This window comes from Hypanus sabinus, chromosome 27, assembly GCF_030144855.1.
Source record: "Hypanus sabinus isolate sHypSab1 chromosome 27, sHypSab1.hap1, whole genome shotgun sequence".
Taxonomy (NCBI): domain Eukaryota; kingdom Metazoa; phylum Chordata; class Chondrichthyes; order Myliobatiformes; family Dasyatidae; genus Hypanus; species Hypanus sabinus.
Window position 1 is genome coordinate 152,979 of NC_082732.1, and position 24,036 is coordinate 177,014.

General features: G+C 45.7%; 1 protein-coding gene across 1 annotated transcript; it reads right to left on the reverse strand.

Annotated features, from left to right (window-relative positions):
* Nucleotides 1–6,707: 6,707 nt before the first annotated feature.
* Nucleotides 6,708–7,727, reverse strand: LOC132381892 (C3a anaphylatoxin chemotactic receptor-like). The gene has a single exon (XM_059951605.1). It carries the CDS (start codon nt 7,725–7,727, stop codon nt 6,708–6,710), a length of 1,020 nt encoding a protein of 339 aa, XP_059807588.1.
* Nucleotides 7,728–24,036: the final 16,309 nt, after the last annotated feature.

A 24,036-nucleotide genomic window follows, 5' to 3' on the forward strand; every position in this document is an offset into this window, starting at 1 on the left:
ATTCAGGGCATAGATACTTCCATGATATTGTTGTTTGGGGATCATCTAAACAAGAGCATGATGCCATACTCAGACAAGTCTTTGAGGCAACACGCAAGGCAAACCTGAAGTTGAATAAAGACACATGTCAGCTAGGAGTGACTGAATTTACCTTTGTGGGTGATACCATCAGCAAGAGGGTTTGTGTCCTGATCCATTGAAGGTTTCTGTTATTGAGAACATGCCAAGACCACAATGTAAAAAGGATGTTCAAAGGTTTACGGGAATGGTCAACTACATGGCAAAATTCATACCCAATCTTTCAAATCAGCTTGCTCCATTGAGGCAGCTGACAGAAAAAAAAACAAATGGAGCTGGAATCATGAACAGAAGACATGGCAAAATCTCAAGAAAGAACCTGTGTTGAAGTTCCATTATGCTGAGAGGCCCATCAGAATCTCCTGTGATGCATCTCAAGCAGGCTTAGGGGCAGTATTACTCCAAAAACATGATCAGGAATGGCTACCAGTGGCATATGCATCTCATGCATTATCCGATCCAGAAACAAGGTATGCCCAAATTGAAAAAGAATTGTTCAGCATTATATTTGCTTGTGAGAGATTTCATCAGTTTGTGTTAGGGCAATCTATTGATGTTGAAACTGATTGTAAGCCTTTGATTGCATTGTTTAACAAACCCTTAAGCAACTGTTCTTTGTGAATTCAGCAAATGATGATCAAATTGCAAACGTGTTGAATATGTCATACACACCTGGAGAATTCATGTACATGACTGACACACTTTCCAGAGCTGTGGATCTAACAACAAAAGACAGTCACAGGAACGTTATTGATGTACAGGTATTTATCGATACGGTCATAGAAACTGTACCTGTTGCTCCTAAAAAGTTGGAACTGCTGCATCTTGAAACAGAGAAGGACAAAATTCTCAGTCAGGTAATACAAGTGGTGATGGATGGATGGCCAGATAATAGGCATGACTGTACCTCAGTAGTACAAGATTATTGGAACCACAGATCAGAACTTTCTGTTGTGGATGGGGTATTGTACAAAAGTAGCAGAACTGTAATTCCCAAAAGTCTCTGAAAAGAAATGCTTGAGAAAATTCATGAAGGCCACTGAGGTATTGAAAAGAAGGGCGTGGGAAGTGATTGGCCCAGGATGAGTCAAGAAATTGCAGAATTTACGTTGTCTTGTTGAATATGCTTTAAATACTAATCTGGCAACCCTAAGGAGACATTACATCCACATCCTAGTCCTCAGAAGGTAGGCGTTAATCTGTTTGTAACTGACAACAAAGATTATCTATTAATAACAGATTACTACTCATTGTATCCTGAAGTGTGTGGTTTGAGCAGAACAACAGCAGAGAATGTAATTACAAGCATGAAATCAATTTTTTCCAGACATGGTGTACGTAATGAAGTTTTTACAGACAATGGTCCACAGTTCTATGGTGAATGCATGAGACATTTTGCTAAGGAATGGAGCTTTATTCATTTAACATCTAGTCCATTTTTCCCTCAGTCCAATGGATTCGTTGAGAAGTCGGTAGGAATGATCAAGAAACTGATTCTCAAAGCAAAGGATAGTGGAGGTGATTTTTATAAAGCTTTGATAGCCTATCGTAGTACTCCAGTTAAATGTGGATTTTCACCTGCTCAGCTCTTGATAGGATGCCGTTTGAGATCTAATCTGCCAATAGATGAAAGCCTGCTGAGAACAGAGGGAGGTGAACAAGTGAAAAGTTGGAAGGCAAAGCAGAAAACATACTTTGACAGATGTTCTCATCCATTACCTGAACTGTGCCAAGGAGATAAAGTGAGGATACAAGACAAAATGAAAACATGGACACAGAAAGCTACAATACTTGAAAAAGTACAACCCAGATCATATATGGTCCAAACAAGAAGAAATCACAAAAACCTCACGAAAGGGCCAACTTCAATTTCAGTTAACTGAAGCAGACCAGACGAAACATGAAAATAACAAAACACAAGAACTGTGTGAACCACTTAGAAGGTCTACGCATGTTCGTAAACCCCCAGAGAGACTGATAGAGACATGTTAAATTATGCATTTGCTCTAATTGTTTTTGTTTTTAAGGAAAGGAAGATGTGGTAATATCACATGTCACATGTCAGAAAGTGATTGTTCAGAAGTCGGAGCATGTGCAGAAATGACAGAATGATCTAGAAGTGTGGCAGTGTTAAAACGTGCTTGCTGTTTGCTGTTGTAAATAAAATTTCTACTTTTGATTCTTCCAGAATATGGTTTGTTCTTAGTAACCCACGGTACATGTAAAGAACACAACACTTGATAATTTCTCCTTTGGCTCCTCCCACTTCCATCAAACGAAAGGTGCAGCTGCGGGCATTTGTATGCCTGCCTTTCTGTCAGCAGTCCATGTTCCAAGCCTACACCAGTACCACAACCCATCTCCTCTTACACTACATTGACGACTGCATTAGTACAACTTCCTGCAACTATGCTGAGCTCATTGACTTCATCAAATTTGCCTAACTTCACCCTCACCCTCTGCCTTCAGATTTACTTGGTCCATTTCCAACACCTCTCACCCTTTTCTTGATTTCTGTCTCTATCTCTATAGACAGTCTATCCACCAATATATTTTGTAAACCCCACTGATTCTCGCAGCTTCCTGGACTATACCTCTACCCACCCTGTGACTTGTAAAAATGCCATCCCCTTCTCTCAATTTCTCCAACTCCACCGCATGTGCTCTCAGAATGAAGTCTTCCATTCCAAAACTAATGGAGTCCTCCTCCTTCAAAGAAAGGAGCTTCCCTTCCTCAACCATCAAAGGTGCCCTCTATATTCTTTGGAATGTAAAAGGTTGAGGGGAGACTTGATAGAGGTATTTAAAATTATGAGGGGGATAGATAGAGTTGACATGGATAGACTTTTTCCATTGAGAGTAGTGTAGATTGAAACAAGAGGACATGAGTTGAGAGTTAGGGGCAAAAGTTTAGGGGTAACACGAGGGGGAACTTCTTTACTCAGAGAGTGGTAGCTGCGTGTAACAAGCTTCCAGTAGAAGTGGTAGAGGCAGGTTCGATTTTGTCATTTAAAAAAAAAAATTGGATAGGGATAGGGACAGGAAAGGAATGTAGGATTATGGACTGAATTGGACGAGGTGAGAGTAAGCATTCGGCACAGACTAGAAGGGCCGAGATGGCCGGTTTCCATGCTGTAATTATTATATGGTTATACTTGTGTAACCCCCTGGGTCGCCTCAGGCTCGCTCAGCTCATTTCGTCTAGGGGGAGCAACCTTCGGCCCCGCCAAACTGGGTAATCAGCTGGTGTGTGATGTCCCCGCCTCGCCCAAAAACAGACAGTACACCATAAGCGATTAAATGAGTACAATTTATAAAGGTTACTATAACTAAGTGATTAATAACGATACAGTATATATAAAGAGAAAAAATAAAGAAAAGGCACCAAACTTATCAAAGTCCAAACCACTTCGTGCACAACCGTTGGAGCTCAATTACTGAAGTCTTCTGGCCACCATTCGATCCCCTCCGAACTCCTCGACTCGCAGCTCAGGACCCTCCGAGTGGTCAACCAAGCACATTTAGCTTCATCCCCCCTCCTCGGAGTACCTCCCGGCCTCGGATCCCCGCTTGGGGTCCGATCCTCGCCCCACTTACAGCATTGCGTCTTCTCTCTCGACCCCCTTGCGCCGATCTGCCCAAAAGCCCGTCAACAAAAGCTTACAGACTCAGAAGAAATAACATTAATCCCCATTTGGTTTACAAAGGAATACCATTCTCGTTATCAGTAAATTTTAACAAACAAGCTTCCAGCACTCTCTCGCAACAAAGAAACATTCCTGCTTTTTCCAAAGCAAAGAAACCCTTTCCCAACAGTAACAAAGAAAAAAAAGAAGAAACCCCCTTTACACTTGTGAGCCTGCTGGGATCCTCTACTGTATCCGGTGCTCCCAGTGTGAACTGTATATCGGTGAGACTCCAGATAGATTGGGAGATCACTTCACCAATCACCAGAAAAAGTGGCTTCTCCCAATAGCCATCCATTTCATTGTACTTCCCATTCCAACATGTCAGTCTATGACCTCCTCTATTCCACTCAGGTTGGAGAAGCAACACTTTATGTTCCATCTTGGTAGCCTCTAACCAGATGGCATGAACAATGATTTCTTGAACTTCTGGTAATTGCCCTCCCACCCTTCACCATTCCCCATTCCTGTTCCCCCCCCTCATTTTTTCCTAACCAGCCCTCTCTAGTGCTCTTTTCCTTCCCTTTCTTCTATGGTTTTCTCCCCTCTTCTATCAGAGTCCCCCTTCTCCAGCTCTTTCACTTGTCAACATCCCAGCACTTTACTTCACCCCTCCCCAGCTCCCGGTTTCTCCTTTCACTGCCTTGTACTTCTTCCTTCCTTTCCCCAGTTTCTTACTCTGACCTAATCTTTTTTCCAGTCCTGATGAAGGGTTTTGACACAAAACATCACCAGTCTCTTTCTTTCTATAGATGCTCCCTGGCCTGCTGAATTCTTCCAGCATTTTATGTGTGTTGCCTTGGATTTCCAGAATGGTTTCTTGATGCTGCAATGGAACTTCAATTCTCAGAACTGACTAGTTTATCTGACCTAAACTGCTCAGTAAATGAAATGGTAGATTCTTTCAACAACAACTTCAGGTATATTAAACATAGTGGCACCAGTCATGGGTTAAAAATAAATCACTTAGTCAAACATCCCCATAGTTAAACTATTCTGTCTGCAGATTCAAGATGTTTTGTAGAGTAGCTGACAGAAAATGGTCCTTGATAAACCTTTAGCTCAGCACGGATACCAACAGAGCCCCAGTTCTCATTCTCAGTCTCAGAGCTGCCTTTTACACAACTGACTACGACATTCTCCAAGATTGCCTTGAAAACTGGGTTGGCCTCTGTGGTAGTACCCTTAATTGGTTTCACTCTCATTATCTTAGAGATTCTTTAATCTGCCATGGAGGCCAATTTTCTAAGAAATACAATGTACCTTCTGGGAAGCAGTCTTGATCACCTGCTCTTCTCCTTATAGCTGCTGCCTCATTAGAGGGCATAAACTTGATTTCCAGTTTCACAGATGACACTAATTGTATATCAAGGGCCTACTCTGCCCTGTATGGCCAATAAAACAAACAAATAAATAAATAAAAATATTCTCCAGAGCCTCACTGAGTGCATCCACAGAATTTGTGGCAGGCTAGAGTTTCTTGAAGAAGTACCATAAAGGTAAATGAGGGTGGATATTGTCTAGTTGGACTTTTGTAAAGCATATGATAGGGTCCTGAATGGCAGGCTAGGTGCCATACAAAATAGCAGGAGCTAGTTAGGTGGATTCAAATTTGGCTCAGAGGTAGGCAGCTGAGGATGGTGGTTGAAGGTTGTTTCTCAGAATGGAGAGCAATTACTAGTGGTGTGCCACACAAGTCGATGTTGGGTTCTTTGTCATCTTTATTTATATAATATACAGTATATAGCATATACTTATATACAGCTTTTTTCTGGAGCACCCTTCATAGAGGCGATGTAGTTCAAGTGCTTTATGGAGCCCAGAACTGTGATAACCATACTTCAACTGTCAACTTTTCCAGCAGAACTGATTAAATTATTTTAATAGTTTAAAAGACTATTAATGAAAGTCATATATGCATACACAAATCATCACTTTATAAAAAATTAAGCTATCCCAATAAACATTTTGTGAAGTTGGGTATCATTGAGGAATTGTAGGACAGGAATGGAAGAATATGAACAACAGAGTTCAAAAGGTTAATAATTAACTTCACATCTTTGCTACAGTATCACAAAATCAACATCTTAGGTATAAATACTGAAATGAAAGGAGCTTTGTGCAGTTAGGGTTGTGTCTGATTTTTTTCATCTTTATCTTCGTGCATGCGACTTCTCTGTGACAAGAGAAATCGTGGACAAGAACAAAAAACTTATATGATGGGACTATAGGAAAAATATTTACAGTACAAGGATGTTGTAAGGACTCAGGGACCTGTGCAACAAAGTAAGACTATTTAGGTTAGGACTTTATTCCTCGGCATGCAAGTTACTGGCGCTATTCCCGTTTCTGTATCCTACACCATAAGTCACCACACACAGTTTTAGTCTCTATATCCAAATAGTGTCTTACTGCACACAGATCCAGTCTCCATATCCCATACAGGGTATGAGTTCCAGTCTTCAGAGTGGGGGGGGGGGGGGTGGAGAGAGCAAAGGGAAGGTGAGCAAAAAGGGGAAAGAATGAGTGAAGGGATGAAGGGAAGGCAGAGAGGCAGTGAGGAATGAATGTGAAGGAGAGAGGAGCAAGGGTAGACAGAGGTTGGAGTGAGAGACCCAAGACCAAAGAGAGGGGGGAGGGGTGACACACGAAAGGAGGGAGTGGATGGAGAATGAGAGGAGAGAAAGGAGTGACAGAGGAGTGAGGAAAGATGGATAAGAGGGAGGAATGGGGTGGAAATAGAAGGGAGGGGAGGCATGTGAGAGGGAGGGAAAGGGTGCGAGGACAGAGGGAAAAGGGCAGTGAGGAGAAAAAGTGAGGCGTGTGCTATAACAGTAATATTGTAAACAGTTTGATTAAGCATTATTTATTTGTTTACATAATTCATTACGAATTATATGTACAAGTATAAAAGCCACCGTTAGTTAGCCCTGCCCTTGCCAACTACCAACAGGATGCCGCCCCGCTAAGCTTGGGGGCTGGCTGGAACGGGCTGTCAGGGGGCAAGGCCAGCCCCGGAGTTTCGGGGGGTGAGGCCAACCCCGAGTCCTCGCTGAAGCGGCGGTCAAATATGCTGGCTAGCGAGCGGCGGAGACCACCGCCCACCTCTCGGCTGGGCAGCACGTAGGCCAGTGGAACTAAGCAACTTTTGACGTCGAGCAGGCAGACGGAGTAATAGGCAGCCAGGTAAGACCTGTAGCAGAACAACGGTCTGGCGGCCCAGCGCGCCTGGTAGTAGGTGAAGACAAAGACATGGTAGGGTACCCAGCACGGTAGGAAAGCAGCGGCGTGAATGATCACTGCAGCCTGCAGGCGTGAGGCCTCCCGTGGCAGCGCCGCGCCCCCCCGGCAGCCCACGTATGCGCTGGCTGCGGAGAAGATGGTCAGGGGAGTAGCGAAGCCCAGGATGAAGTCCAGCCAGATGGCGACCCTTTGCTGCATCCCATCCGAGTGGAAGCGCGCCACCCCGTAAAGGATGCCCATGCCCAGACCCAGGACCAAGGAGGTGAGGCAGGCGAAGAGGGCCGGGGCCCGCGAGCGGCCCAGCCGCCACCAGTGCGGAAAGGCGAGGGCAAGCGCCCTCTCGGTGCTCAGCCAGGCCAGCACGCAGGCACTGCTGCCGTTGCAGGCCGTCATCAGGCAGCGGATGACCAGCAGCGTCCCGCCGGACGAGACGCCGGCCAGCCGGGAGACGGTGTGAACGGCCTGCATCAACAGGAAGAGGAAGTCCGCCGTTATCAGGCTGATGACGTAGAGGGCGAAGCGGGGCTGGGCGCGGGCGCGGGGGCGGGGGCGCGCGCGGGACGGCCGGAGCGCCCCGCACACGTAGCGCAGGGCCAGGCCGTTGAGGGGCAAGCCGACCACGGCAGTGAGCAGCAGCAAGCCTGAGATGGTGTGGGCGTGCAACGGCAGTCGCTGGAATTCGGTGCTGTTCGAGTCGTTGCTGAAGCACATCGAAGACATCGGGCAATCCGTCCTGGGGAGCAGAGGGGGAAGAGTGGAGGGGGTTGGAGATGATGGCGGGACGAGGAGTGGGTGGAGGGGAGGGAGGGGAGAGTGGAGGGGGTTGGAGATGATGGCAGGACGAGGAGTGGGTAGGGGTGGAGGGGAGGGAGGGGAGAGTGGAGGGGGTTGGAGATGATGGCGGGAGGAGGAGTGTGTAGGGGTGGAGGGGAGGGGGTTGGAGATGATGGCGGGAGGAGGAGTGGGTAGGGGTGGAGGGGAGGGAGGGGAGAGTGGAGGGGGTTGGAGATGATGGCAGGACGAGGAGTGGGTAGGGGTGGAGGGGAGAGTGGAGGGGGTTGGAGATGATGGCGGGAGGAGGAGTGTGTAGGGGTGGAGGGGAGGGGGTTGGAGATGATGGCGGGAGGAGGAGTGGGTAGGGGTGGAGGGGAGGGAGAGGAGAGTGGAGGGGGTTGGAGATGATGGCAGGACGAGGAGTGGGTAGGGGTGGAGGGGAGAGTGGAGGGGGTTGGAGATGATGGCGGGACGAGGAGTGGGTAGGGGTGGAGGGGAGGGAGGGGAGAGTGGAGGGGGTTGGAGATGATGGCGGGAGGAGGAGTGGGTAGGGGTGGAGGGGAGGGAGGGGAGAGTGGAGGGGGTTGGAGATGATGGCAGGAGGAGGAATGGGTAGGGGTGGAGGGGGAGAGTGGAGGGGATGGCGGGAGGGGGAGAGTGGTTGGGGTGGAGGGGGTTGGAGATGATGGCAGGAGGAGTGGGTAGGGGTGGAGAAGGAGAGTGGAGGGGATGGCGGGAGGGGGAGAGTGGTTGGGGTGGAGGGGTTGGTAGGAGTGGAGGGAGGGGAGAGTGGAGGGGGTTGGAGTTGATGGCAGGAGGAGGAGTGGGTAGGGGTGGATGGGATGGCGGGAGTGGGAGAGTGGTTGGGGTGGAGGGGGTTGGAGATGTTGGCGGGAGGAGTGGGTAGGGGTGGAGGGGGAGAGTGGAGGGGATGGGGGAGAGTGGTTGGGGTGGAGGGGTTGGTAGGAGTGGAGGGAGGGGAGAGTGGGGGGTGGGAGGGGATGGCGGGAAGAGGAGAGTGGGAATTGGGGATGGCGGGAGGGTGGCAGTGGGGGTGGGTGAAGGGATTGAGGAGGTGAGAGAAGGGAGGGCAGAGGCTGGTCACTGTCTACTCGAGAGAACTCTTCCGCCCCACCACTCCCCCATTCCCTTCTCCAAACCACTCTACATCACCTAGATTCCTTCCCACTTCTCTCTTCTACTTCCTCTCTCTCCATTCTTGCTCTGCATCTCCACCTCTCCTCAATGTCATTAATGACCAATTTGCCTACTGATCTGTATGTCTCTGGACTGTGGGAGGAAACTGGAACAGCCGGAGAAAATGCATGCCCTCAAGGGGAGAACATTCAAACTCTTAACGAGCAGCAGCAGCAGCAGCAATATTTGAACCTTGGTCACTGGTATAGTAAAGCATTGTGCCTGGCAATACCCTACCATACTGCCTCTCCCCCCAACCCCATTGCCATCATCTGTACCTCCCCACTCCCCTTTATATTCAGTAGACTTCCATGAGATTCCCATCATTCTAAACTCCAGTGCATATAGGCCCAGAGAAATTAAGTGCATGTACATTGACCCTTCCATTCCCAGAATCATTCCTGTAAATCTCTTCTGGAGCCTTTCCACTGTCAGCACATCTTTTCTTTGATAAAGGGCCCCAGCACTGCTCTTAATACTCTGCAGTCTGGCCCATGCCTTATAGAACCTTGCTTTTATTTCCTAGTTCTGTCAAAAGGAATACCTTTAACCTTTTGCTTTTAAATTTGCTTTCTTACCACTGACTCAATCTGCAAGTTAACCTTTGGGGAATTGTGGAAATATACTTGAAGCAAAATGACATTTTGTCTGTAACAAAATGGAGCTTGTACTGTACCAGAGTGCTTTGCTAAGTGTTTGTGCAACGTTATGCCAATGGACCTTGAGTATATGACAAACCACAGAAAGATAAACCAATTCGGTTAGTGGAAGAATACCAAGTACGCTAACAGAATGCACACTGTCATTGAACTGGCATGAGTATTCATACTTCTTACAATACCTTCAAGTTAGACATTTCTTACAAAAATATTTAAGTAATTTTCCTTGCATATTAGAGGCCGACTTGTTGGATACTATTATGAGTATGAACCCTCCGATGAAGGGTTCCATTGGGAGAATCTATAATTTGTTATTACAATAGGATAAGTACCCTTTCTTCAAGATTAACAAGATTGGGAAAAGAAACTTAATTTGACTTTTATAATGGATGCAGATCTTGAAGTTGGTTAACTCTTCCTTGATTTGTGCTAGTCATTCATTGATTCAATTTAAAATTGTACATCGTTACTATTTGACAAAGGAGAGATTGTCTAACATCTTTCTTGATGTTGACAGTTATTGTGATAGATGTAAAACTGAGGCAGCTACACTGACACACATCTTGGTCTTGTTCTATACTGGAACAGTTTTGGAAGTCAGTTTTTTTCTACATTTTCTGATGCACTTAAAATTAATTTACAACCTAACAAATTAACAGTGCTCTTTGGAATAATACCACAAAATATAGAACCATAGAACACTACAGCACAGTACAGGCCCTTCAGCCCTCCATGTTGTGCTGACCCATACAATCCTTAAAAAAAGTACTAAACCCACACTACCCCATAACCCTCCATTTTCCTTTCATCCATGTGCCTGTCCAAGAGGCTCTTAAATACCCCTAATGTTTTAGCCTCCACCACCATCCCTGGCAAGTCATTCCAGGCACTCACAACCCTCTGTGTAAAAAAAATCATCCCTGATGTCTCCCCTAAACTTCCCTCCCTTAATTTTGTACATATGCCCTCTGGTGTTTGCTATTGGTGCCCTGGGAAACAGGTACTGACTATCCACCCCATCTATGCCTCTCATAATCTTGTAGACCTCTATCGAGTCCCCTCTCATTCTTCTACACTCCAAAGAGAAAAGTCCCAGCTCTGCTAACCTTGCTTTCTCCAAACCAGGCAACATCTTGGTAAATCTCCTCTGCACCCTCTCTGTAGCTTCCACATCCTTCCTATAATGAGGTGACCAGAATTGAACACAATTCTCTAAGTGTGGTCTCACCAGAGATTTGTAGAGTTGCAACATGACCTCTCTACTCTTGAACTCAATACCCCTGTTAATGAAGCCTAGCATCCCATAGGCCTTCTTAACTACCCTATCAACCTGTGCAGCAACCTTGGGGTTCAAATCCATACATCCCTCAAGATCCCTTTGTTTATCCACATTCTTAAGTAACTGACCATTAATCCTGTACTCAGTCTTCTGGTTTGTCCTTCCAAAATGCATCACCTCACACTTGTCCAGATTGAACTCCATCTTTTTCTGCCCAACTCTGCAGCCTGTCTATATCCTCTTGTAACCTTCGACAACCTACAGCTCCATCCACAACTCCTCCAATCTTTGTGTCATCCACAAACTTACTCACCCATCCCTCTGCCTCTACATCCAGGACACTTATAAAAATCACAAATAGCAGGGGTCCCAGGACGGATCCCTGCAGCACTCCACTAGTCACCGACCTCCAGGCAGAATACTTTCCTTCCACAACTACCCTCTGCTTTCTTCCTTTAAGCCAATTTTTTATCCAAACAGCCAAGGTTCCACTTATCCCATGCCTCATGACTTTCTGCACGAGTCTCTTGTGAGGGACTTTGTCAAATGCTTTGCTAAAATCCATGTAGACCACATCCACTGCCCTACCCACATCAATTTCTTTTGTTACCTCTTCAAAAAATTCAAATTCAAATGATCTTCCCCTCACAAAGCCATGTTGACTATTCATGAGTAGACTGTACTCCAAATGCTCGTAGATCCTATCCTTAAGAATCCTTTCCAGTAGTTTGCATACCATTGACGTAAGACTCACTGGTCTATAGTTCCCAGGTTTCTCCCCATTACCTTTTTTAAATATTTGCCATTCTCCAGTCCTCCAGCACTTCCCCTGTAGCCAAAGAAGATTCAAAGATCATAGCTAATGCTCCTGCGATCTCTTCTCTCAATTCCCACAACAGCCTGGGGTGTATCATATCTGGCCCTGGGGATTTATCAATCTTAATGTTTTTAAGAAGATCCAGCACTTCTTCCTTAATCTCCACATTGTCCAGCACATAGGCCCACTTTACTTTGACCTCATCCTGATTAAAATCCTTTTCACTTGTGAATACTGAAGCCAAGTATTCATTTAGGACCTCCCCAACCTCCTCCGCTTCCAGGCACATGTTGCCCTCTTTATTCTTTAGCGGTCCCACCTTCGTTCTCGTCATCCTATTCTTCACATACGCATAAAACACGTTGGTTCTCCTTAATCCTACAAGCCAAGGCCTTCTCATGCCCCCTTCAAGCACTCATAAGTCCTTTCTTTAGCTCCTTTCTGGCTACCCTATATTTCTCATAAGCCCCTTCCTTTTTCCCCTTGACGGAGTTGCCTTGCACGTTTTGTCAGCCACTGTTCCCTTTTCCTACCATTTATTCCTTGCCTCAGTGAGACAAACCTACCCTGAACCCAGCTCAAGTGGTCCCTAAACTTCTCCCACATTGCCTCTGTGCTTTCCCCTTTGAATATCTGTTTCCAATTAACTCTCGCTAGTTCCTGCCTCATCCCTTCAAAGTTAGCCCTTCCCCAGTGAAGCACTTCACCATTTCATCTGATTTTATCCCTTTCCATAGCTATGCAGAAGCTAAGGGAGTTGTGGTCACTCTCACCAAAATGCTCTCCTACCAAGAAGTCTGTCACCTGACCAGGTTCATTACTCAGAACCAGATCCAGTTAGCCTTTCCTCTTGTCGGTTGGTCCACAAGGAATCCTTCTTGAACACACCTGACAAATTCAACCCCATCTATCCCCCTTGCACTCAGGAGGCGCCAGTCAATATGAGGGAAGTTGAAATCACCCATAACTGCAACCTTGTATTTCCTGCACCATTATAAAATCTGCCTGCTTATCTGCTCCTCAGTGTCCCGAGGGCTATTTGGGAGCCTATGGATTACTCCCAGGACAGTGATTGATCCCTTCCTATTTCTGACTTCCACCCAGACTGACTCTGTGGACACTCCTTCTGCACTGTCCTCCCTTTCTATAGCTGTGATACTATCCCTGACCAGCAATGCCACTCCTCCACCTTTTCTACTTCCCACCCTATTCCTTTTAAAACACCTGAACCCCGGGACCTGCATCATCCAATCCTGCCCTTCCTCCAACCAAGTTTCAGTAACAGTCACAACATCGTGGTTCCATGTACTAAACCCTCCCCAACAGTTCTATCAAACCTGCCCGCCAGGATATTGGTCCTCCTGGGATTCAAATGCAACCCGTCCTTTTTGTACAGGTCACACCCGCCCCAAAAGAGTTCCCAATGATCCAGAAATCTGAATCCCTGCCCCCTTCTCCAATCCTCAGCCACACATTTATCCTCCACCTCATTCTGTTCCTATTCTCACTGTCCCGTGGCACCAGCAGTAATCCCTAGATTGCTACCTTTGAGGTCCTGCTTTTCAACTTCCTTCCTAACTCCCTGTAGTCTTCTTTCAGGACCTCTTCCCTTTTCCTACCCGTGACATACCTCAACCTCTGGCTGTTCTCCCTCCCTCTGCAGGATATCTTGGATGCGATCAGAAACATCCCAGACCCTAGCACCTGGGAGGCAAACTACCATCCGAGTTTATTTCCTGCGTCCACAGAATCACTTGTCTGAACCCCTGACTATAGAGTCCCCCATCACTACTGCCTTCCTCTTCCTTTCCCTACCCTTCTGAGCCACAGGGCCAGACTCTGTGCCAGAGGCACGTCCATTGTCGCTTCCCACAGGTAGGCTGTACACCCCCCACAACAGAATTCAAACAGGAGTACTTATTGTCAAGGGGTACTCTCTAGTACCTGATTCTAGTCTCTTTCACTCTGTCTCCCATCATTCTCTCTCTATCTGCAACTCTATTCCTGCTTGCCTCTTTCTCCTCTCTTCCCATCTCATAATCTCTTCCCTTTTACTGCATCTCACCTCCCTCTCCCTGTTCTTTGTCTCTCTCTTTCTCCCATGTCTTTTTGACTTTTTGCCCTAATGTGACCCATTTCTCTGTCCCCTGTGGCCCCGGAGTGACCACCTATCTGTAACTCCTCTCTATCACCTCCTCACTCTCCCTGACCAGACGAAGGTCATTGAGCTGCAGCTCCAGTTCCCTAACACGGTCCCTTAGGAGTTGCATCTCGACTCGTGGTATTTCTTTATCTGACCAACATGTTACTGTGTTTGTTACATTGATAGCTGAGAGGGCCATTTTGTTGAAGTGGAAGGATACGTTAGCTCCCACTCTGTCATAATGGTTCTCTCAAATGATGTTATGTCTTAGTTTGGAGAAAATTAGAAGTTAAACCTTCAAACCTATGTTTGATTTTGAGAAAAGTTGGGTTCATTTGCTTGTTATTACCATTTGAGTTAATTGCTAGATTTTCTTCATGATCTAATTATAAATTTTGGTATTTTTTTTGCTGGCGGTTTGGATGTTTATCTTTAGAAGTTTTTTGTATGACACATGGCTCCGGGGTTGATCACCTAATGGGATTTTTGTTTTGTCACTTTTTTCTTGCTTTAGGTTTTTTTTTCTTTTCTTTTTTGTGTCACCATTTTTTCAATCTTTAATGTTTTTTTTCCCTTTGTAAGTGGTACTTACTTCAATGTACTCTTGTATTTTGGATAATAATAATAAAAATTTGAAAAGAACTGGCATGGGTAGGTGACCATAAGACAAAGGAGCAGGATTAGGCCATTTGGCCCATCGAGTCTGCTCGATGCGATGCTCGATTGCTATGCAATCATAGCTACATGATTATTTCCCTCCTCAACCCCATTCACCAGCCTTCTCCTCGTAACCTTTGATGAACCTGTCAAGCTCTGCCTTAAATGTGCCCAACGACCTGGCCTCCACAGCTGCCTGTGGTAACAAATTCCACAAATTCATCACCCTCTGGCTAAAGGAATTTCTCTGCATCCGTTTTTAATGGAACACCCTCTATCCAGAGGCCCTCTTGTCCTAGACTACCCCCACCATGGAAAACATTGTTTCCACATCTATTCTGTCTAGGCTATTCAACATTCAAAGCGTTTCAATGAGACCCCCCCCCCCCATCCTTCTAAATTCTAGTGAGTACAGAGCCAAAGCAAAAGATTTTAAGTGAGTGGAGAGAGGGGTAAGAAGGTGGAATGAGGGCAAAGAGATAAAGGGGAGAGAGTCGGAGAGAAACAAAGTGGAGGAAGAGGTGGAAAGGGAGACAGGATGTGTTAGAGGGGCATGAGAGGAGATCAGGAAGGCGGCAAGAGGAGTACGAGAGCAGAAGGAAAAGGTGAGGGGTCTGGCAGAAGGGGCGAGAGTGGAGGGATAGGGGAGAAGGAGGTGGTGAGAAGACAGGATGGTGGGAGAGTACAGGAAGTTGAAGGAGTTGAGATGGGAGTGAGAGAGTGGGGAGATGCAGGGGGGCTAAATGGAGAGAAAATGCTGGGCTGGCAAGAGGAGAGTGTGAGAAGTAGGAGAGAGAGGAAGTGGGGACATGCAGAGTTTCTGTTCGTACAGAGGCATAGATAAGATCATCTGACACTGAATGTGAAATGCAAACAGCGATGTTATCGGATAGTTTCTTGTTCTCTGACACTAGACAGGGTATACAGAGTTAAATCGTGCTTTTCGTGAGGAGAGGGGTGAAGGAGTGGAGAGAGAGGAAAGTGGAAATAGATTGAGAGTGGAGGGAGAGTCAGAGACAGACGGGAAAGAATAGAGAAAGTGAGGAGAGGGGCAATTGTGTGCAGAGAGGTGGGATGGGATAAAGTGGTAGAAGTGGATGGTGACAGGAAGAGAGAATGTAGGCTGAGTGCAGAGGAAAGTGAGATTGGGGAAAAGGGAGAGGCAGAGGGGAGGAACTAGAGAAAGCATTGTTTGGGGGGGTGAAAAGATGGAGAGCAAGAGGGTGTTGAGTGTGGAGGGGGGGAGAGGAAGAGTTTGGGGAATATGAGGAGGGCCAGGGAAGGAGTAAAGGCTGTGCAAGAGGGTGAGGGGATGGAGAAAATTTTGTGACTGAGGGACCAGATAGGAGAGGGAGAGTGCAGTTTGCACTGAACCCTCCCTCCTGAACTACTTGCATATTAGCCCTCCCCCTCCTTACTTTTTGCCCTCCCAGCCCTGCGGTTCTCCGTGTACTTCCTCTTCTACAATGACTGGTCTCATTGCCCTCTCCTTCCTCTCCAGTCCTTCCCATTTCTGCTTAAGAACATTATACATTCTTAATGACAGCTTGACTTCAGCCCAACGACCTTCTCCTTTCAACATATCTGGAGCACTGGCCAGGAACTTCGCTCCATTGGGTCTGTGCTAACCATAATGTTGAATTCAGCTAAATCCCTTCTGTTAGCATTGACCTGCATCTCTCTGTTCTGTGTACATTCATGTGTGAATCTAAAAGTCTCTTAAAAGCATGTTGTATTACCTACGACTGTTTTTAAAAAAATCATACCCACACACATTCTGTTTAAACATTAACCACATTTTCCTCCCCCACCCCTTAACATTTATTCACCTTAAACCTCTGCCCACCATATTTTAACATTTCCAACCTGGGTGATTAAGTTTATGACACCCATACCTGTACTATAAACTTACATCAGGTCTTCCCTCAGCCTCTCCTACTCTAGAGCAAACAGCTCAAGTTTATCCAACCTCTTCCTTATAGTACATGCCTTCTAATCCTGGCAGCACTCTGGCAAACCCCTTATGCATCCTTTTCAAAGATTCCACATCCAATGGTGTGACCAGAAATGCACACAATACTCCCAGCCTAATCAATGTTTTATCCAGCTACAATATTACTCTCAACTCGTATTCAACACCCTGATCAGTGAAGAAAAGCACACTGTGCACCTTCTTTACCAATCTTCTTTACTTGTGTGGCCACTTTCAGGGAGCTAATAATGCTATATATCAAAGCTCTTGTCATTTGTTGTACATATTCCCTTTAGATTTGACCTCTCAAATTGCAACACCTCATACTTGCCTAGATTAAATTCCATTCGACATTCTGCCCCATTTCCAAAATCTTCAATCTTCCTCACTCTTCAACCAACATTTCTTCCAAAAAGTACAAAAATGCCAACTCACTTGAGATCACTGCTGACCCAATGCTCCCCTCTTTGCACTCCGAGACAGGCTGATGAAAGTTGCATGGTATTAACTTTGTGTTACAGCAGACACTTAAAACTGTGGTTACTTGTAAAGACAGATATTATCTGCTAACTTTGCAACAGCTCTATAATAACAAGAACAGGTTCTCAATATTTTTGGATGCTACCCATCTCTCTTCACTTCTAGTCACTGTCACTCTGACTCCCATCGTTCTCTCTCCTGCTCTCTATCTGCAACTCTATTCCTGCTTGCCTTTCTCCTCTCTTCCCATCTCATAATCTCTCCTCCCTCTTCTTTGTCTCTCTTTCTCCCATGTCTTTTTGACTTTTTGCCCTATTGCTTTTTTCCTCTTCTGCTCCTCTCACTAATTCTCTCCCTGCCTTTCACACTCCTCTCCACCTTTATCACTTTTTCCATTTCTTAACCTGCCTACCTCCTCCTCTCCTATCTCCATTCTATCTAAATCTCTCGTGATCCGTGCTTCTTTTCCAACTATCTCATTTTTCACTCTCCTTCCCATCTTTGCTTCCTCCCTCTATCCCCATTCTTCTATCACTATTTGTAACCTCTCCCTCTTCCCTCCACCTCACCCCGCAAATAGTTTGGGGCACATTCAGGGGGAGTGTTGAGGACAAGACAAATCAAACTCACCTTCAGAATGGTTCAGAACAGCAAGCAAGGTCTTGGGCAGAGATGTCTGTCACCTGGATATCTGTGTTTTCATCTAAAACAGAGCTGACTTCCTTCCTCCAAAATTTAACCCTCCATCAGCCGAGACCCAGGCTTTGTCAATGGTCCAGCACTCGGTGAGTGGGAGTGCTTTTGAGAAAAACCATGTAACACCCATTCAAAGAAAAAAATTATCCCCCTCCCCACTACACAAAAAGAAGTGAAGGAGGGAGGGATGGATGGGATGCTCAGGAGGGAGTTCCATGTATGTTAGTGCTGAGTTACTGAAATAAGGTTAAAGAGATGGGGAAGGTGTAGGGATTGCTGGGGAATTAGAGATGGACAGGGCTACAGGTGAGGGAGAAGATATTACAGAGATGGGAGGAGTTCACGTAGATGGGGAGGTGGGGCTGCAGAGACAGGGAAGGAGAGGGAGAGGGTTGTGGGAGGGGAATGGGGTCACAGACACTGGGGGGGGAGAAAAGTGCTGGAGGGGATCACAGGCTAAAGGGGATTAGAGAGGGGCAAGTATGTACTTACCCAGAGAGAGAGCTGAACAGAATCAATAAATCTTGTAAAAGGATGAGCATGAGCAGAGTGTTTGAACCACTTATTTGTGGCTACTACTGGCTTGTCAAGCGTGCAAGATAGTTCAGAGATAGCAGAGTTGTATCTGCAAGCTTGTCACGCAGTGGCTTACACTAAGTTCCTGCTGTTGCTGAAGAGGTCTGTCTTTCTGTCCACTTGCTTCATGTTCATGCACATTCAATGAGGGAAGGTTCAGATCTCACCCACATTAGAGTGATCGATGGATAAGGAGATTTGTGTGGTGCTCCATCTTCACCACTGCTTTCACTTCAGAACTCCCGCCCTCTGCATCATCCCTTTCCCACAGCGCTTTCTCCCTCCTCGCCACTCTTGTCCCATGGTGTTCCTTCCTTTTTGCCTTTCCTTCCCTGTGCACCTCCATGACCCCTCAATACTCCTTCCCCTTGGTGCTCCCTCCCTCAGCACCCCTCTTCCTCCTGCACTCCATCCCTCATCGCCTCCCCCCCCAACTTTGCATCACACCTCACCTTTTCAAAAGCTCTACACCCCTTCTTTATCTTTCCCTCTCCAGTGCTGCTCTGCCAGGCCTTGCTCCCCACCCCCGGCAATCGATCCTCGCTGCTCTCTCCCTCTGCACCATTCCTATTCTGCAGCATCCTGTCCTCACTCCCCTCTCCCAATGTACTTGCTCCTTACTATTTGCTCCATCCACACCTCTCCTTCTCCTTCTGTTGTCTCCTCTTCCTTGGCATTCCCTTCAGCCTTGCCCCTCCAATCCTGAAACTGCCTCCTCACCTTCCCCCTTCTTTTGCTACACCCCTCTCCCATGGTGGTTCCTCCCTCCTTCCTGCAGATCAACAATGGTTTTTGGTAAAGTTCATAACACTATAAAGTACAGGAGCAGAATAAGGCTGTTTGGCTGATCCAGAGTGTTCCCTATTGGATGTGGCTCACTTATCTCAACATCTTTCTTATGCCTTCTCCCCTGTAATCCTTAACCCATTTACTAATCAAGAACCTATCAATCTCTGCTATAAACACATCAAATGACTTGGCCTTTGCAGCTCTCTGTGGCAATTAATTCCACAGTTACACTATCACTATCTGGCTGAAGAAATTCTTCTCCATCTCTGTTCTAAAGCAATGTTTCTTTTCTGAGGCTGTGCGCTTGGTTCCCAGACTGTCTCACAAATGGAGACTCCTTCTCAAAGTCCACTGTATACAGCTCTTTCAGTATCTGGGAGGTTACAATTAGACGACCCCCCCCCCCCCCATCATCATCATTCTGAACTCCATGGAGTACAGGCCCACTCATAGTATATGAAAGATCATTTTGGGATAATTCTTGTGAACTTTCCTCTGGATCCCCTTTTGAGCCAACACATCCTTCCTTTGAAATGGGACCACAGATAGCTCATAATACAGTGCAGAGCAGTGCAACTGGATAAGCTATTAGGCCCACAATGTGTTGATCTTGCTGTCAATTTACACTACATCTTCCTGTCTATCACCCATATCCTTCCATTACCTTCATATTCATGTATCTATCTCAATGAATTACCTCCTTCTGTTGCTATCCCAGCTAACCTAATGAAGACATCCACAACTCAGTTAAAAAATATGCTTGCTGCCTAACATAGAAAACCTACAGCACAACACAGGCCCTTCAGTGCACAATGCTGTGCTGAACATGTCCTTATGTGAGAAATTACCCTCTATTTTTCTGAGCTCCATTTACTTGTTTAGGAGTCTCTTAAAAGACCCTATCATATCCGCCTCCACCACTGTCACCGGCAGCCCATTCCACACACTCACCACTCTGTGTGAGAAAAACTTACCCCTAATATCTACTCCTGTACCTACTTTCAAGCACCTGTGCCCTCTCATGCTAGCCATTTCAGCCCTGGGGAAAAAAAACCTCTGAATATCCACACAATGCCTCTCATCCTCTGTCGCTCCAAGGAAAAAAAGGCAGAGTTCACTCAACCTATTCCCATAAGGCATTGTTCCCAATTCAGGCAACATCTTTGTAAATCTCTGCACCCTTTCTATGGTTTCCACATCCCTCCTATAGTGAGGTGACCAGAACTGAGCACAGTACTCCAAGTGGGGTCTGACCAGGGTCCTATATAGCTGCAACATTACCTCTGGGCTCCTAAACTCAATCCCATGATTGATGAAAGCCAACACACTGTGCTTTGTTAACCACAGAGTCAACCTGTGCAGCAGTCTTTAGTGTCCTATGGGCTTAGACCACAAGATCCCTCTGATCCTACACACTGCCAAGAGTCTTACCATTAATACTATATTCTGTCATCATATTTGACCTACCAAAATGAATCATCTCACACTTACCTGGGTTGAACTCCATCTGCCACTTCTCAGCCCATTTTTGCATCCTATCAACACTGTAACCTCTGACAGCCCGCCACACTATCCACAACACCTCCAACCTTTGTATTATCAGCAAACTTACTAACCCATCTTTCCACTTCTTCATCCAGGTCATTTATAAAAATCACAAAGAGTAGGGGTGCCAGAATAGATCCCTGAGGCAACCCACTGGTCACCAACCTCCATGCAGAATATGACCAGTCTACAACCACTCTTTGCCTTCTGTGTGCAAGCCAGTTCTGGATCCACAAAGCAATTTCCCCTTCAATCCCATGTCTCCTTACTTTCTCAATAAGCCTTGCATGGGGTACCTTGTCAAATGCCTTGATGAAATCCATTTACTGTACACTACATGATGAGGCCAAACTCAGGTTGGAGGAGCAACACCTCATCTACCGTCTGGGTAGCCTCCAGCCTGGTGGTATGAACATTGAATTCTCCAATTTATGGTAATTCCCTCTCCCTCCCCTATCCCAGGTCCCTCTCTGCCTCTCTCCCCTTTCAACTTTCTGCTCCTTTATCTCTACAGTTCTTTCATGCTTATCCCCTCCCCCCTTTATCTTTCCTCTGATTGGTTTTCCACCTGGCACCTCTAGCCCTTCCCCCTCCCCTATCTCTATTACTGGGCTTCGGTCCTCTCTTCCCCCCCGATTCCTGATGAAGGGTCTTGGCCGGAAACATTGGCTACTCTTTTCTCACAGATGCTGCCTGACCTGCTGAGTTCTTCCAGCATTGTGTACGTATTCTTTGATCCACAGCATCTGCAGTTGTATTTTTGTGTTTTCACTACATCTACTGCTCTACCGTCATGAATGTGTTTGGTCACATCCTCAAAAAATTCAATCAGACTTGCAAGGCATGACCTGCCTTTCACAAAGTTATGCTGACTATTCCTAATCATATTATACCTCTGCAAATGTTCATAAATCCTGCCTCTCAGGATCTTCTCCATAAACTAACCAACCACTGAAGTAAGACTCACTGGTCTATAATTTCCTGGGCTACCTCTGCTCCCTTTCTTGATTAAGGGAACAACATCTGCAACCCTCCAATCCTCCGGAACCTCTCCTGTCCCCATTGATGATACAAATATCATCAACAGAGGCTCAGCAATTTCCTCCCTCACCTCCCACAGTAGCCTGGAGTAGATCTTATCCAGTCCCGGTGACTTATCCAACTTGATGCTTTCTGGAAGCTCCTGCACATCCTCTTTCTTAATATCTATACACTCAAGCTTTTCAGTCTGCTGTAACCTTAAAAGCATTTCCTGTAGTGTTTGACATTTCCATCCTGGGGAGAAGATTCTGTCTATTCTATCTATGCCTTTCAATTTAAAAAAACCCTACCAAGTCTCACCTCAGCCTCCAGTGAAAACAATCCAAGCTTGTCCAACCTCTGCCTTAGAGTTCATACCCTCTAATCCAGGTAGCAATCTGTGCCCTCTCCACCATCTCCATATCCTTCCTGCAGTGGGGCAACTGGAATCAGAAACAGTACTTCAAGTATGGTGTGACTAAAGTTTAGGTGTGCTGCTGCATGACCTTTCTTGTACTCAACACCCCTACCAATGAAGGAAAGCATGCCATACATCTTCATTGCCACCTTATCACTTGCATTGCCACTTTCGGTGAACTATGGACCTGGATCCCAGGATCCCTCTGTACTTTAATTCTATTAAGGGGGCTACCATTGATAGCACAATGTTCCAACACCAATTTCTGTGAAACAAATATATTTCAGAGATGTTTTATCAAAGTACATATTTATCACATATTACCTTGAGATTCATTTTCTTGAAGGCACGTATGGGAAGAATTACAGTAGAATTTATGAAAATTTATACAAGACTGAAAACAACCACTGTGCAAAAAATGAACTACAAATAAAAAATAAACCAAGAACACCAGTTGCAAAGATTCCTTTAAAGTGAGTCTGGAGAATCAGTTCAAATTATTGGTGATTGAAGTTATCCACACCAGTTCAGAAGCTTGATAACTTCCTGAACCTGATGGTGCAGGACCCAAGGCTTCTGTTCCTGTCCAACGGTAGTATTAAGAAGGCAGCATGGCTTTGATGATGGATGCTGCTTTTCTGTGACAGTGCTCCATGTAAATATACTCAATGGTGGGGAGGTTTCTGCCTGTGATGGAATGGGCTGTGTCAAACACCTTCTGTTGACTTCCTTTCCTGGGCATTGGACTGTGATGCAACCAGTTAGTATACTACCCACTGTGCATCTTTAGAAGACGGTCAAAGGTTTTTTGTAACATGTTGAATCTATGCAAACTTCTAAGCAAAGTTATGCTGCTATGCCTTCTTTGTGATGGCACTTAAATGGTGGTTGCAGTACAGATACTCTGATATGTTAACACCAAGAAATTTAAAACTACTTAACCTGGCCACCTCTGTTCCCCTAACAGTGGACCATGAACACCACTGGTCACAGGCCTTCAGCCCTACTCTTGTGTTTTCTATGGCTAAACTTGTGCCAAAGCCAAATTTACAACTCAGCCTGGATTGCCTACCAAGAGGAATCTGGTCAATATTGCAAGTGCAGCCTGACCAGCACCTTAAAGAGAACTACATCCATGATTTTATATTCTAGTGCATTGGAAATAGAACATAAAACACTATAGCATAGTAAATTCCCTTTAGCCCACAACGTTGTGCTTACTTTTTAACCTACTCTAAGATCAATTTTAGCTGGATGGTGGCATAGTGGCATCAACACCAGACTCTGACGTGAGTGGTCTTGGGTTCAAATCCAGATGACTCTTTACACACTTCCCATTAGTGTTGGGTTGAATATTGAGCTAGCAACTTGGCCTCGTAAAAAAAAACACAGAAATGCTAAAGAAGCAAGTTGCTGTCTTGTTGCTGAAGAAACAAGGTGCGGTAAGGAACAACATTATCCATAATATACCTTATTATAAATCCATATCCACTGCTCGATCCACATCAATGCACTTTGCCACATCTTCAAAAGAAAAAAAAACCCTGCCCCTCACAAAGGCATGCTGACTATCCTTACTTAGATTGTGCTTCCCCAAAAGGTCATAAATTCTGTCTCTAAGAATCATCCAACAAGTTGAAGCAAGACTCACTAATCTATAATTCCTAGGGTTACCCCTACTTGGACGAAAGAATGATGTTTGGCATGGACTAATTATCTGTACTACTATGGCCAGTGAGGACGCAAAGGTAATCAGCAATGGTGCAGTAATCTCTTCCCCGCTTCCCACAGTAACTTGGAGTATATCCTACTCAGCCCTAGGGATTTGTTTATTTGAATGTCTTTCACATCTCCAGCAGATCCTCTTAAACATCAAGATGTCCTGGCATACCAGTCTGTTTTACGCCAAGCTCACTCTCAGCAAGGCCCATATCATTGGTGAATATTTAAGGAAAGTATTTATTAAGGACCTCCTTTGGCTCCAGGCATAGGTTTCTTCTACTATCT